We start from the raw sequence: 16202 nt of genomic DNA, 5'->3' as shown, positions 1-16202 counted from the left end.
GCAACACAGCCCCATTTATGAGGAGACAACCAACTTTCTTGTAAGTTAAAGCATGCTCACGCTCCTCTTCCTCTCCACCATGTTGTTTTCCCTCAAGGTGATCTGCCTCCTTGATGTCTTCACACCTGATTCCTCCCTGGAAAAATTCCAGACCTTGTGAGTAGGAGCCAGGAACCACATTCCTCAGCCGGTTGCCGCGGCCTGTTGAGACACTGTGTTTGTGTGTGGGTTCGTGTGTGTAAGAGAGAGGGAGAGGGCGTGAGAGAGGCCGTGTGAGAGCAAGCTTATTCACATTCACTGGCACTTGGTTTTGTTTTAATCACCATACTGCTAAAAAGTAGGCCATCTGCTGTGCATAACCTATATACACACATATTTTCTAGTCATCTGAGGACATACTCTCTCTCTCTCTGTCTCTCTAGTTATATGGTGATGCCGTTTGTCGCCCAGGACTTGGGCCACATCATGAAGAAACGCAGGTTAACTGAGCGCATCATCACATACCTTTTCTACCAGCTCCTCAGAGGACTCAAGGTGTGTTGCTTGGCTTACTGACATACACACTGTCATTTTAGATCATACTCATTTATTAATAAAGGAAAATGTTGACATGGGGAGTCAGTCAGGGGAGGAACACAAATTTATTTTTCCTATTTTTTCCCCCTCTCCGTCTCTTTTCCTTTCCAATGCACAGCACCTTTGTGTCCTTTTCTTTCTTGCCATCTCTTTCCATCTTATCATCCCTTCCTTCTTCTGAGATGATCTATTACTTATAATAATATGTAAACTTGGAAATATGCAAATTTATGTTATCTAGCACTTTCTAATTCTTCTAATAATACAAGAAATGTACTTTGTTGAATACTTAGTATGAGTGCAATGACCATAAAGCTCATTCTATTCTATTCTATTCTATTCTACTCTATTCTATTGTTATAATTTTGTCATTATTTATTGACCCTCATGACAATGAAAACTCCTGTGTAGTTTCCACATAACATAGCAATCTTACAGTCATGGCTCCTCCTTCTCCAAAACACTTAAAATGCCTGAAAACTCTCTTTTTCCAGCTCAATAAGGCAAAAAAGACTGTAAAATTACTACAAAGCACCCTAATCCAAGTGTTGTGGAGGCAAACAATTGTACTTTAAGTTCAAAAATCCAAAAATGTTCTCATTTTTGCCCTTGTTGGAACTCAATAAAGCAAAGAGAAAAAAATAACCAGTTCCCAGTCACTTTTGATGTTTTGGAAAAGGCAGACACAGAGCAGTGCTGGTTAACTGCACCAGTGTTTAGACTGACATAAGGGTGAGTGCATAATGGCTAAATTTTGATTTTTGGATGAACTATTTCTTAAAATTTCTTGTAATCTTTAACTTTGAATCTCAGCAAGACTAATCCAAATATATACATGATAAACAACTATATCAAAATAACTACCATACCCACTTTAAACACTATATGCTGTGCACCCAGAAGGTAGTGTAATGTAGATGTTTTTGTGTTTCATCCTTATTTATGCCACTTCACATGTGATAGTCAATGTATAACCAGGAGTGCTCAATGGAAACAAAAGGGAAAGCACGTTTCAGATCGGAAGAAAAAAAAACTTGCTTGTAGCTGCTCTTTTTGTCGGTTGTCTTGAACTTCGGCTGTATAACCCTTCACAGATGTTGTTCCCTCTTTAATCTGTACCAATGTCGTGTTGTGCATTTGCTCTGTGAGCTGGAAAATCTTCAACACCCACAGGCCTCTGAAACACAGACCCATACGCTGAGACTGTGGGCCAACCAATCACAGATGTGAAACAGAGCTATGAGATGTGTCTGTCCTGTATGCCTGCATATGTTGTTGTCTCCTGTGACTGACAGCCTCTCTCTGCATTTTCACAGTACATTCACTCTGCAGGGATCATTCATCGGGTTTGTATTTGATCATTTTTACTACACCACTGTAGCCTTAGTGACTCATTCATACATATTTTATGTTTTTTGTTTGTAAAGTGGCTTAACAGTTGCACATTATTTCCTGCAAGTCCTGGTGTGCTGTTTTTATTTGTGTGGTGCTAAAACATCTCTTATGGTTTGTTTAAGGATCTGAAGCCTGGGAACCTTGCTGTAAATGAAAATTGTGAATTAAAGGTAAATAAAAATAAATTGTTCACACGTTGGATGTCAGGTCAAGACAATAAGAAACACCTCTTCCAAATAGCTGGGCAATATATCGATATGATGATATGAGACCAGATATTGCCAGCGCCATGTCATTGGTTTGTTATTCTGAAACCCCAATAGTCTGAAAAATGTCGCATTGGACCATTAGCCTGAAATTAAAAATGCATTGCTCCAAAATACACACTGTAGCTGTTGGAGTCCAGCAAATGTCGGTGTTATGTCACGTTTTGCATCCACTCCTGTTTAGCCTAACCTCAGCTTGAGGAAACTCCTGCCTAAACTTAACCAGATTCACAAAGTGGGCATTTTTCAGACTATTGGGGTTTCAGAATAATGGGCCCTTCAATGCGCGGTCCCCATATTGCCTGGGTTTTTGAATACTGTGATATGTTGATATGGCATAACAGTTGTCTTTTCCTGGTTTGAAAGGCTGCATTACAATAAAGAGATTCCACTCTCTGGCTTTTTTTATCGGTCATTAAGCATCCCTTACAATATCGTCACAATATTGATATTCAGTCAAAGATCCTGTGATATTTGATTTTGTTCATATTGCTTGGCTTTACTTCTCAGCGTTCCATGTGACAGGACATGATGTTTTGCATTTTCTTTTTCAGCATTTAGCTCGCCTAAAAAAAGCCTGTTGTCCTTGATTGCTTGATGCTTGGCTTCACACTCACTTCAGCTGTGACTCTCCTCAGATCCTGGACTTTGGCCTGGCAAGACAGACGGAGAGTGAAATGACTGGTTATGTGGTGACGCGCTGGTACAGAGCGCCAGAGGTCATATTCAACTGGATGCACTACAGTCAGACAGGTAAGGCTGTCATACCGTACCTTCAGCTGCCGACAGCCTGCCTCTGATACCTCGACTCACTATCAGTGTGCTATAGATCAATCAGGGCTCCTTAAACTTTTTCATGGACCCACATGGGGAGGCGCACCACGTACGAGATGCACCACGTATTTTGAGCAGTGAAATAAAGTTGTCACAAAAGTCTTTAAGGTTTCAGTGCCCTTAAGTCTATCATAAGGGTGAGGTAGGTTGATCCTTCCATATTTGAAAAATGTATGTGCAATATCTGATATCTCCACTAATATCTTTGAACTATTTATTTTTCTTCTGATAACATCAATGAAAAAAAAATCACGAGGAGGCTAATGCAACCCACAGTTTGAAAATCAGTATAACAGAAACAGTGTAAGTTGGTTTAATTTAGCAAAATATTGTATTTATTATTATTTATTCACCAATTGGGCTGCCTTTCTCTCTGTTGTTGTCCCCTGACTGTCTCTGTCCCCCTTTCCTCTCTCTCTCTCTCTCTCTCTCTCTCTCTCTCTCTCTCTCTCTCTCTCTCTCACTCTCAGTGGATGTATGGTCAGCCGCCTGTATCCTGGCTGAGATGATTACCGGCCATGTTCTCTTCCCAGGACATGACAGTATCCTTACACTGCTGTATGGAAACCTTACTACCCCAGAGCTTCACACTGGACGTTTCATCACAATGGGCCTCATTCACCAATATCTTCCTCTAAGAAAGGGCAGGCAACAGATCCCACCACCCAGGCAGCGGGCCCGAAGCACATACAGCGCAGCAGTGCAACAGGGGAGCTGGGATCATCATATTTAGTCGTGTCAGGAGTGAATATAGAGCAACAGAAAAAAAAGATGCATGGGATGCTTACTCCTTCAGTGAACACTGTATCTGGAGAGGGTCAAGATGTCAAATCTAAGGCCAAGAAATGACTTGAAGTGTTACTGGAGTGTTTAATTTAAAAGGCCTTTAAAAATATAATTAGAAAAAAAAATATATTATAAATGATGATAAATAGTATTGTAATTTAAATCCTCTTATTAGACAGCGGTAGAACTAAAGAAAACACAATAGCCAATTGTTTTGCACAAATATGTCAGCACTTAAATATGCGATAGAGTGCTCAAGTGTGTGTCAATTCTATTTTTACCTAAGAAAAGATCCCAAATAAGAAAACCTCAGTGAATGCCAGACTCTTCATGAAAACTGTGCAAGTGGCCTTTTACAAGAAATTTCTTCTAAAGAACGGTGAATGAGGCCCATTGTTACCAGCTTCACTTACAGAGGACACCAAAAATAGAGTAATCCATTGAGGGGAAAAAGCTGATGTGCTTATATTGAATTACATATGAACATTAAAAGAAATACAAAAAAATTACATTCTGTAATAGCACTATTTCATGAGACGTGGTTGCCGAAACATAACCTTTTAAGCAAAGGTTTGACACACACATTTGTGCTGAAATTATGAATGAACGAAGACGTCTACAATGCTGCCTACATGCTGTGTGTTGTGTTGTCACCTGCTCAGAGCGTAAGGCTTCCCTAACCAGCCTGTTCAGGTATCGATCAGCTGAAGAAGATCCTCCGCCTCACAGGAACACCGCAGCCTTCACTTGTGCAGAAAATGCAGAGTAAAGATGTAAGCTGAGTTCGTCTTTGTTAAGCCTTCACTTAATTCCAATGTTTTTTTTATTTTTATTTGTATTTATTGATTGATTGATTGATTATTTATTACAACACAACTGGATGAGTGTGATTTCATCCATGTTTCCGGAATTCTGGATGAGCTGTTTTTATGCATTCTCACAATGCAATGTTACAATAAGAATACAAGCGGTGGAGATGGGATATGCTTCTGTTTGTAAATATCATCAGAATATCCCACTGAATGATTTTCCAGGCACAGTCGTATGTGCAAGGTCTCCCTGTACAGAAGAAGAAAAACTTCAGGGACGTGTTTCCCTCCATGGATGAAAATGGTGAGCAGAACTGCCTCCAAACATGACCTTTTGTCACTTTGTATATTAAAACTTAGTAAAGCATTATGTGAACTCTACTGACCTCTACTGGTGACTAATACGAATTGCATCAACAAAACCCAAGTATGGACTGGTGAGTTTTAGTGAGTTTTAAGATTGGTTGGTGAAAAATGGTACTACAGTCATCTCTAAATGCATATTCAGTTCTATTTCACCAGGGAATCAGTGTAGTGGTGAATATGTTACATGGCAAAGGTGGGAGGTGCTGTTTTGCTTTTTACATTTGGACCATAATAGTATTTGTTTGATGATAAAATTTTAAATTCTTTATGAGAAAGTGTATGAACATGTAAGGCAAGTGACATTTCAATTACTTTGTCACCGTTATTGCATAATCCGGTGAACCACATCTACTGTATGTAGTTTGGGAAATGCATTTTAATTTTCCATTATGCATTATCATTAGAATAAAACTAGGCCTGATAGTGTAAATCTGTTTAAATGAGATGGCAATACTTGCATACAAAATTGCAGCTGCAAATAACATCATTGAATGTGAATTTTCATTTTGAGTGAAATTTCCACGTTATTGGCAAATTTAAGTTAAAATGTAGCATTATATCACCATTTTCTACATCAGTGTTTCCCAAACTTTTTTTCTGGGGACCCATTTTTTAAAAATGACAAACCACTGCGACCCAAATCACAATGTAGGCTTTATCTATAAATCACAAGAGCGAACTTGTACATAAATTGCCATTTCTGGCCATTTTTAGTGCCATTTCCACATCACTTCATCTTGAATAGGTGAAACAGCCATCTCAAAAGATATAGATTGTTCTCTTGTTGGGTAGTAGTGTCTTTATCCGGGGCTCTCTTTTTGATCAGCCAAGCATCCATTGTGGCTGGCTGCGCGCGAATTACGGCGAAAATATGGCGGAAACACACTATTGATGATCTGAGCGGAAAGTGCGAGTATGGTTTTAAAAAAATAATTAAAAAAATAACAACGAGCTCCCTCATGTGGCTAAAAGGTGTACTGCAGATATAGATCTTAAATAGGCTAGACTGGACATGGAAGAAATACCGTATTGATCTGAATATATGACGACCCCGATTTTAAGACGATCCCTCTTTTTCAAGACCCTTTTTTGGAAATATACTTTTTATATGGACATTCTGCGACACCAGCCCATGCTAGCTTTAAACTCAGTGCGGGGTATGTTGAGCTGTGGCAACTTCAGGTGCTTTTTGCTGCATCACAGCCCTTGTAACGGGCAGTCCTTCACTACGTTTCTCATTCACAAAATCGCACACCCTCCTGTCAGTCGCGTTGAATCAACCAGTTCTTGGACCACGAAAAGCCCTTCTCTGGCTGTGGGCATTTTTTAGCTCTTCTTTCTGAGACCGCCACCGTCTCACATTGCACTCATGGCCAGGGTTAAGGGATGTTTATTTACCTTAACAGTTTCGGAGGTAACTTCAGAGAGCGTCCAACTGACAGCCGGAGCGGCATGTCAGCTGGCTGCCACATTCAACCGGGTGGCGGCGCGCACCGGCCGGCCCACCTGATGCCGACCGAGGCACCCGGTCAGGTCTGCCGGATCTGACAGGTGCGCGGCGCACACAGACTGCCATATATACCTTTCATCATAAATCAGCTTTTGTTTATACGCGGTTGCAGCAGCACCATGGACAGCGACACAGACACCATGGTTGATTATTGATTGCGCGACGCGGCCATTCGCCGGTAATCGAGCCGCGCATTAAACGATTTTGCTGAGGCAGGAGGAAAGTTGCATGATTTACGTTGTATCCACGTTCGTGCGCTGCGTGCGTGACCGTGCATGTGCTCGTGCATGAACGCCCGTACCGTGCTGGAGCACACCCTTTCCAAAAGGGCCAGAGTGGGGGAAGTGTGCTGTATTCAAGCACAGAACATATGCAAGTACAATACATGTGTATTTGCTTAGACCCCCAATATTAGACGAGGGCGTTTTTTCAGGGCATTTTCAATGGGAAAAATATCGTCTTATATTCAGATCAATACGGTACTACAAATTTATTTGGCGACCCAAATAAAATCTCATGCGACCCACATGTGGGTCGCGACCCAGTATTTGGGAAACACTGTTCTACATAACATTTCCACTCTATTGTGCATGCAAAATACTTCCATAGACACTCCTCACAGTTATATTATGGTATTTTTGTGATTTAGAGCAGTAAAAAAAAAAAAAAAGACCTACAGCCGCTTCAGCTTTTTTTTCTACTGCTTCTCGGCCTCCAGCTGTGGACCTGCTGGAGGGCATGTTGCTGCTGGACCCGGAGACAAGGCTGACAGCGAAACAGGGCCTGTCGCACCCCTACCTGGCCGAGTATCATGACCCAGAGAGTGAGCCGGACTCGGATCCCTATGACGACTCCTTTGAGAGCCTAGAGCTCGCTGTCGGGGAGTGGAAGAGTAAGTGTACCTGTGTGGAAGAGCTGGGATGTGACTGGATGTTTCCTCAGGTCATGAGCCTGGTTTTGTCATGACGTTCACCGCCAATGAATGTGTCAGTGATACCTCACTAACCCTAACCCTGTTTTATTGCAAATAACTACATTTACAGTATTTTATTTTTTAATTTAAAGATCATATATTTTATATTGGTATGTATTTAATTTAAAGACATATTAGGCCTATGTAGCTTTCCAACAATTTTATACCACTTGCTTGAATCTGTGGAACATGGTAGTGATTTACATACATACACTGCACTTACACAATTTTAGTATTTAAATAAATTCTGTGTTTTTTTTGTTTTTTTTTTTGTTAACATCTTTTTTATCTTGCATTTTTGATGTTGTGGTTTGGCTCAGTCATATATCATTATTAAGCTAAAGCTTCTCCCTGTGTTCTACTATATTTTATACACTATTTTTTTTCTCTGCCATGCCATTTGTAACGTGTAGATTGTGATTTACTGTTTGGCTGAATGTGAGTGATGAGTGTTAGAAGACTTGTCAGATCATTTAGAGCAAAACCTGAAAGACACTGTAGTTGTGCTCCTCTGCTCCACTTATTTGACAGTGAAAGTTAAAGTGGTTACCATACAAGAAGAAACTGAACTGAAAAAGAGCACTTTCAAAATTGGCCATATTTGTCACTTATCTTGTGTTGGATTATAGTCCGACTGGCACTGACATTATTTCCCAAGTGATTATTGTTACTCCCAAAGTGCATTAAAATGCATAGATTTATACTCTAGCCTTCAAAATGTTCTAAGGGTGAAAAGCCCTCAAAGCCCCCCTTTCAGGGCTAGGACTCATATCCTCAGCATTTCTAAAATCCTGGCTACAGCCCTGCAGACAAGCCGTCTTCATCCTATTTTTTTTTTTCTTTTTTTTTTTGACATATTTACACCATATCTCAGTTGTAAATTACTGCTTTTCTCCAATCAGGTCTTATCCACATGGAGATCATGACCTTTGACCCAGCCAACCCCAGAAACACAGCGATGTAGGACGGCGGAATGTGCCGAAGCCTCCGGGTGTTTGGTAATAGTAAATACATAAAGCTCAACAACACTGTCAACCTCAGGAAAAAAAAAATGTTATGTGATAGTAAAACTACGATAATGCGATTTCCTTTAAAAAATAAAAAATAAAAAAAATCCAACTGCCTTCTCATCACAAAAGGTAGAGGTATTTATTTTATTGACCAATACATCATATCTGGTTAAAGAAATATAGAAATCTGTGGCTTCAGTCGTTTGTTCATGGAGTATGTTGCTTTCATTTTTGTGTGTGAAAAATTATTTCAGATTAGGCAGATTGTATCTTTTTTACATTGTGCAGTACATCTGTAGCTATTGTGTGTGTTAGATTTTGTATTTTTTTTTTAAATAAATTTATGATGCTTCAAAGATTTGTAATAGGAAGAGCTTGTCATTTTGCTTTAGGAAAGGTTTGGAAAGATCCAGGGATTACCTTGTGTCCTTGTGATTTATTAACAGATGACACCATTGCCAAACATGTTAGACTGCATTGTGTCATCTTATTCAAGGCATTTTGTTTATTTTGACCCATGTCATTTCAATGTCTGAGCCTATGATCATATGTACAGCACATCCCTGTTTTTTTCTAGATTGCTGCAGCCCCAGGCTCAGTCCTCCGATAAACCATTTGAAAATAAACATGTTTTACGTGTGATTTATTGTTGGATTTTTAGATGCTTTAACACTGGACAGAACCTGATCAGCGCTACTTTTGGTAATTTGTCTGCTGTCTTTCACATCTCCATGCATGAATCATCACAACCTGAGTCAGGATTGTATTTTTCCAATGTGTTTTTATTCCCCTTAAGGCATGAAAAAAAATGATTAACTGTTTTTAACATGAATTTTGCGAGTATTTTGAGATACTCACACATCCACACTGGTGGACTGCATGCATTTGGGCATTTAACTTGAAGAAATATGTAACAATAGACTACCTACAATTGAACTGTGTATTATCTGAAAAGTATGAAAATTGGGTTTTATGGCTGATTCGAGTTTGTGTTTTGCACTATTTCATCTCTAAACATTACAGCTGGGCAATATATTGATATTATATTGATACTGTGATATGGGACTGGATATCATCAGGAATTTGGGATATCGTGATATTCTAGTTTTAATGACTGCATAACAGTAAAGTGGTGCCATTTTCTGAACTCACCTGACTCCTCTAGCTACTCTAATGTTACTGATGATTTATCAAAAATGTCATCATGTAAATATTAATCAGAAATCTCATTGTGTAATCATTTTGTGAAAGCAGCAATGGTCATCCCCACAATATTGTCACACTATCGATATCAAGGTATTTGGTCCAAAATATCATGATTTGTCATTTTGTCCGTATTGCCCAGCCCTACACAGCATTCCCCACTCCCTCAGCTCCACTGTAACTATCACTACTCTGTTTTGCTGGCAGCTACTCTTTATCACTGCTGCTGCAGTCATCATCACTGGACCAGAGCCCGTCTACGACGAGCCTTGCCACTCCCATTGTATCAAACTTGATTGCAGTTCCACAGTAATTCCACTGGGGGTGATCGCGGGCGAGTGCAGAATGAATGGGGCTCTATGGAGCTAAACGGCTAAATCTGTCTCTTACTCCTGTTTATGGTTGAAAAATCGCAAATACTGTTGTAGTTTCTGAAAGCCCAGTATGGATTATAGGTTAAAAGTGAAATTAGCGAGGACTTATATCCTTTCAGTTTCCTACAGTTTGGGCTGTTGTTGGCCATAACATGCTAGCATTTGCTAATGAATGCTGATTGGTCAGTGACGGACTTGCGGCTGTTTACGACGAGGGATCCCACTTGATGGCACCCGAAGACCAAGAGAAACGGGAAACCCCACTCTTAAGGAGGACTTTTCCATCAAAGTTGATGTTTGTGCATACAGAGAATGTCTAATGTAGCACAGGCAGGCTCTCTCGAGTGTCTCCGTCTGCTCTCCGGAGACGGGCTCTGGAAATCGCCGTTTAAAGCAGCACCTCTCAATGTGTGACGTCATCACACTTTTTGAACGGCTTTTTAGAACATATAGGTGAACTTAAAAAATCCAATATTCAGCTGAGTGTATTTTTTTAGCCCCAACTTTTGAAAACAGTATTCAAATTACTTGACAAAAAATTATTTCCAGAGAAAAGTGGATTTTTAGGGGTGTAGCCCCATAGACTCCCATTCATTCTGCACTCGCCCGCGAGCGCCCTCACATGGACAGAGACGTGTTTCCGAGACCCGGAAGTTAGACGAGAGTGACACTTCTCCCCATATTAGAGATTCTCTGACTGGACTCTGATATTTCCTTCGCTATCCTATAGACAAGTTTATGAGCCGTTTCCGCTCTAGATCCTAAACTCCTCCCATCGATGCAATCCATTTCCGTTTTGGCGTGCTGGTTTGTTTTTAGCCACAGACATACATAGGTTTTTAGCTAGCTAGCTCTGTCCTGCCGACGAAAGGAAATTAAAGATGGATACTTTAAAAAAAAAAAAAAAAAAAGTGGTTCGGGAACGATGTGTGCGGTAGTGTGCTGGCCTAGTTAACCTGAAGAGTCCACTGCTCAGAGAGCCTCGTGAGGTTTAGAATCTTGCCTTGTGTCCCTGTCTATCAGCACCCAGCCATGTTGTTCATTAAATACAGATAAACACAACAAATACTGTGTGCATTGTAGTTTTTAATATTATATATGAATATTTTTATAGTGATGTAATTATGTGGGCTGCTTCTGTATTTTACGGTTTAATACCTGTCAGGATTAAACACGTTCTCTTTCTTGTTGAAGCCATTTGTTTAGTTTCCTCAAAGCAATTCATTCATCCAGTGTTATTAATGTACAGCATGAGCTTACTATGAATGATGAACTGTGTTAAAAGAAACTGTTACACTGAGGAACATAAGGCCTAGCATTCATGATCGTAGTTCAGTGCAATAATGAAATGAAATTACATTTTTACATTTACATAAACTTTTATTTTCACACAAACAGTCAAGGTGGTTGAATCGTGTTTCCATTGTAAGGACATAATTATTAAAATTGAAACCTCACGAGCAGCGAGCTACATGTCCAGACGAAGCTGCGTTAGCATGGAAGTTTGTTTACACCGGCATACGCTGCGCAAACCACTTCCGGCGGAAATGAAATGCATTTTTGTAGGGTAATGGCGTCCCCCGGGGTTTGGCGCGCAAACTTGTCTATAGGCCTCTCTATCTTGATCTCTGTCTTGTTGCAGCCATGTGATAGTTCATACATTAAGGGCTCTAGTTTCCCGGCGCAGCGCGGGGTGGCGCAGTGAGGCGAACCCCGGGCAGAGATAGTTTCGACCGGCGATACGGCAGAGGCGGACAGTTTCCAAGTTTCGCAGGCGGATGTTCGACGAGATGGGAGTGGCGGCGCAGCGGGGGGAGGTGCCGACAGATTCGGCTTGGCGCAGTGACAGTTTCGTGCCAAAAGGCTTCGCCGAGGTGCGCCAAAAGCTCGCCGTCTGAAACCACGTCTACTTTCAGCGCAAGGCGGAGCGGGGCTGGCGCAGTGGAAGTTTGGCTGCCTGGCGCACATCACCAAAACCTCACAATCAGCACAAACGGTGCCAATCTCCTTTGATCTGACATCAGTTGTGACGGGACAGTTGATATGGAGATATATGTATGTGCTGATTGTGATCGTAGCATTGAATAGTGTTTTTTTTCGGTATTTATTGCATTGTTCATGTGCCTGACATTCCGGAAGCCTACCTGTGAGGTTTTGGTGACGTGTCCGCACTGCTCGCCGGTCTCCGCTCCGCGCCTGTCTCCTGAGCTCTGCTCCGCCTGCGGCAATAGACCTCCATATCAGCTGTGTAAACTTTCATTACGCCTTCACGCAGCGCATTTTAAAGGCAAGGACAGGGGCTCATTTGATTGGTTACATGTGAATCGGCTGTGTCAAACCCACTCCACGCCTTCTCTCCTCCCCTCCGCCGGTAGGAGGGACAGCGGAGTACTTGCGCCACCGAGAACGGCGTGCCAAACTTGGAAAATCCGCCTGGCCACACCCAGTTGGCGAAGCGCATCTGCGCTACGCCCCCGCCTCGCCTGGTCTGCGAAACTAGAGCCCTGAGGCGGAGTCAGCACCAGGGACAGTACTTGCTGAGGCTGTAAGATTTTTCAGAGATGTGCAGACATGCTTTGTTCTTGTTACTAATGTGTTAATGTTATCAGTTATTAATTATCCTATTATTGTTTTTAATTTGTTTAGTCTTTATGAGTTTCCTAGGCCATTGATTTAATTAATTTGTCAATTTGTTTGCATCTGTACATTGAAATCAACATTTCATAAATCAACACATCTGTGAAAACTGTCATCTTTATTTCAGAGGTAAATTGATAGTAGCCCAAAAAGGTGATTAGCAAAAACCCTGAAAGGTGGGGTTGAAATTATATAACTCTGTTCAGCCTTAATGTTACTGGTTACTTATTGTTACTTTTGCTGCTTAGCCACATTAATCGGAGCTGACGTTAAATTGGAGTGACACACCCACCCAGCTGAAATAAAACATCTGCTGGTGAGTTTATGAAAAGATATATGTTTGTTCTGGCGCTGACACTGGAAAGCAGTAGCCTATATTTAAATATAACTGTTAATGTAAGTCCATTGTAGACAAAGATCAGCTGTGCTGCTGAGTCATTGTCATGGCACCTGTTAGATTAAAAATGATTGAAAAGTCGGCAGAAGTATAACTATCAATCCATGAAAAAAAAATGTTGTTGTTTTTTTTTTTTTTTTCCCAGCGGATATTCTAGTTACAAAATGATTGAGCTAGCAAAGCTCAATCATGTTGCTATGTGTGGTATTTATTCAGTTTTGGGAAATCAAGATGTCTAGAAAACATGATGAGCCCAAATTGGCTGGCTGACAAGGACTAGCTAACATCAGATCTCATGTATTTCCACTGAAATGGAGAGAATACTAGCAAAAAAGCAAAATGCCCATAGCAAAATGCCCACAGCCAAAAAGCTTTCTTGTTAATCACCTCAAAAATTTATTTCAGCATGCTTGATGCTAGTGTTTCCAGGAGGCTAGTGGGAATGTTGCTCCAAGTGGTGAAGATGGCTTCACGGAGGGCATCCACTGTCTGGAACAAGTGTCCATTTTTGTAAACTTCCCTTGCCATCCAATCCCAAATGTTCTCAATTGAATTTAGATCAGGGGAACATGCAGGATGGTTCAAAAGAGTGATGTTATTTCTCTGGAAGAAATCCTTTGTCAGGCGGGCATTGTGAACTGCAGCGTTGTCCTGTTGAAAAACCCAGTCATTACCACACAGACGATGGCCTTCAGTCATGAGGGATGCCCCCTGCAACATCTCCACATAGCCAGCTGCTGTTTGATGCCTCTGCACAACCTGAAGCTCCATTGTTCCATTGAAGGAAAAAGCCCCCCAGATCATGATGGCGCCCCCTCCACTGTGCCGTGTACAAAACATCTCAGGTGGGATCTCCTTGTCATGCCAGTAACGTTGGAAGCCATCAGGACCGTCAAGGTCAAATTTTTTCTCATTAGAGAATAAAACTTTCTTCCACCTTTCAATGTTCCATGTTTGGTGTTCTTGTGCAAACTCCAAATGGGCAATTTCAAAGATGAGGCCTTTGAAAACGTTTTTTGTTCTTAAAACCCTTCTCTCGCAGATGCCGTCTGATGGTTATGGGACTGCAGCTGGCACCAGTGACAAGCTTAATTTGGGCCGACGATCATCCCGTGTCTTGATGGACAGCCAATTGGATCCTCCGGCTCAGGGCCGGTTAAATTTTTTTGGGTCTACCACTTGACTTTTTTGTTCCATAACCCTCAGGATCTTTTAAGAAGTTTAAAATGACTGTCTTACTGCGTCCAACCTCAGCAGCAATGGCACGCTGTGAGAGGCCTTGCTTATGCAGCTCAACAATCTGACAAAGCTTTTTTGCCTTTGCAATCAGGAGGTCATGACAGTGTGGATACCTGACAGAAAATGACACTGAATCCACATTTTTGTGAAGATTTGGGCTTTTAAAGGCTGTGGTCTTAAACTTTTGATCAGCTGATGAACAGCCTATTTCAGTTTAATGGTTGTTTGCAATAAATTGCTTATTCAATTTTTTTTTCTCACTCCCATTTCTTCTTTTTGCATTTTGAAGCTCTACTTAGAACCTTCTTAAGATCCAACAGTGCAAAATGTAAATTCTTGCAATTTCTCAACTGGTCTTAAAATTTTGATCAGGACTGTACTTCCCCACAGACTGGTCACCAAGCTCAGGGACCTGGGGCTGAATCCCCCACTCTGCTCCTGGGTTCAGAGCTTCCTGACCGACAGACCACAGGTGGTGAAGGTTGGAACCCACATCTCCAGCTCCTGAGCCCTTAACACTGGTGCCCCCCAAGACTGCGTACTGAGCCCTCTGCTCTACTCCCTTTATACCTATGACTGCACACTGGTCCAACATCATTGTGAAATTTGCAGATGACACAGTGGTGGTAGGCCTGATCTCTTACAACAACAAGACGGCTTATCTGGAGGAGGTGGAGCTGCTGTCATCATGGTGTAAGGTCAACAGCTTGGACCTGAATGTCGCCAAGACCAAAGAGATGGCGGTAGACATCAGGAGAGAGAAGCAGAGGATCTACTATGCACCACTCAAGATCTGTGGGACCCTGGTGGAGAAAGTGAGCAGCTACAGATACCTTGGGGTTCACATCTCTGCACACCTGACTTGGACCACACACACAACCACCCTGGTGAAGAAGGCTAGGCAGTGTTTGTACCACCTCAGACGGCTGGGGAAATTTAAGATCTCTACTTCGCTGCTGAAAACCTTCTACGCCGCCACAGTAGGGTCTGTGCTTTCTGGGAGGCATCACTGTCTGATAGAGCAGCTGCATTTCCCAGGACAGGGCAAATCGAATTATCAAAGACACTCACCACCCAAACCATAAACTTTTGTATGGCTGCCCTCTGGCAAACAGCTACGCTCCATCAAAGCCAGGACTGAGAAGCTGAGAAGGAGCTTCTTCCCCCAGGCCACACAGATCTTGAACACTCCATAACATAAACTCTTTATAACAAAATCATAATATCACCTTATCACCTACCTGCTGTACCTGACAGCTCAGCACCTTACTACGCCCTGCTGTCTGATGCTCACAGCCCCCTGCAGACTGCGACCGACACACATACTCACTCTTATTACGACTTGTACTTCTTGTACTACGCACATAAATCCCCTGTAAATATGCCATTCCGCCTATGAATATGCCATTCCATTCATTTCCTGTTTATTATATTACATTTAATGTTTATACGTATATAGGGGTGTATATATACTTTTCTATTTTATTTTATTTTACTTGCACAATGCTGGAGTAGTTGCCATCAGATTTCATTGCTGCTGTACATGTACATTCATGCATGTGACAAATAAAAATCTTGAATCATGAATCGTGAATCTTGAATCTTCAGTAGATGTCGGTAAAAATCAAATATTACTTGGAAAACATATCCTGTATCATGGGTAGGTTTGATTTTTTTTTCTTTATTTTGTGCTGCATTTTGCTAAATATTGTTTTTTGAGTAATGGGCTATAACAGACTGGAGGATATATAGGCCGGATCCAGCCTTCCTGACTGACCACACCCGTTAAGTGATATAAGTGGTGATCCATGAGGTGTGCAACTGCTT

General features: G+C 41.5%; 1 protein-coding gene across 2 annotated transcripts in view; it reads left to right on the top strand.

Moving 5' to 3' along the window:
* The window catches only part of LOC115361578 (mitogen-activated protein kinase 12), a 28474-nt gene that overhangs the window by 3502 nt on the left and 8770 nt on the right, over positions 1–16202 (top strand). The window contains exons 3-12 of one of the 2 annotated variants that reach the window (XM_030055024.1): positions 98–156; positions 423–534; positions 1893–1922; positions 2094–2141; positions 2876–2990; positions 3542–3613; positions 4551–4630; positions 4892–4970; positions 7261–7434; positions 8418–8490. In XM_030055024.1, the coding sequence (XP_029910884.1) occupies positions 98–156; positions 423–534; positions 1893–1922; positions 2094–2141; positions 2876–2990; positions 3542–3613; positions 4551–4630; positions 4892–4970; positions 7261–7434; positions 8418–8479 (831 nt within the window). In that variant the 3' untranslated portion in view covers positions 8480–8490. Of the gene's footprint in view, positions 1–97; positions 157–422; positions 535–1892; positions 1923–2093; positions 2142–2875; positions 2991–3541; positions 3614–4550; positions 4631–4891; positions 4971–7260; positions 7435–8417; positions 9112–16202 lie in introns of those variants that run through there. The other variant, XM_030055023.1, reaches the window with a different exon arrangement.

Source organism: Myripristis murdjan, chromosome 7, assembly GCF_902150065.1.
Source record: "Myripristis murdjan chromosome 7, fMyrMur1.1, whole genome shotgun sequence".
NCBI lineage: Eukaryota > Metazoa > Chordata > Actinopteri > Holocentriformes > Holocentridae > Myripristis > Myripristis murdjan.
This window is presented reverse-complemented; position numbering and strand designations above follow the sequence as displayed.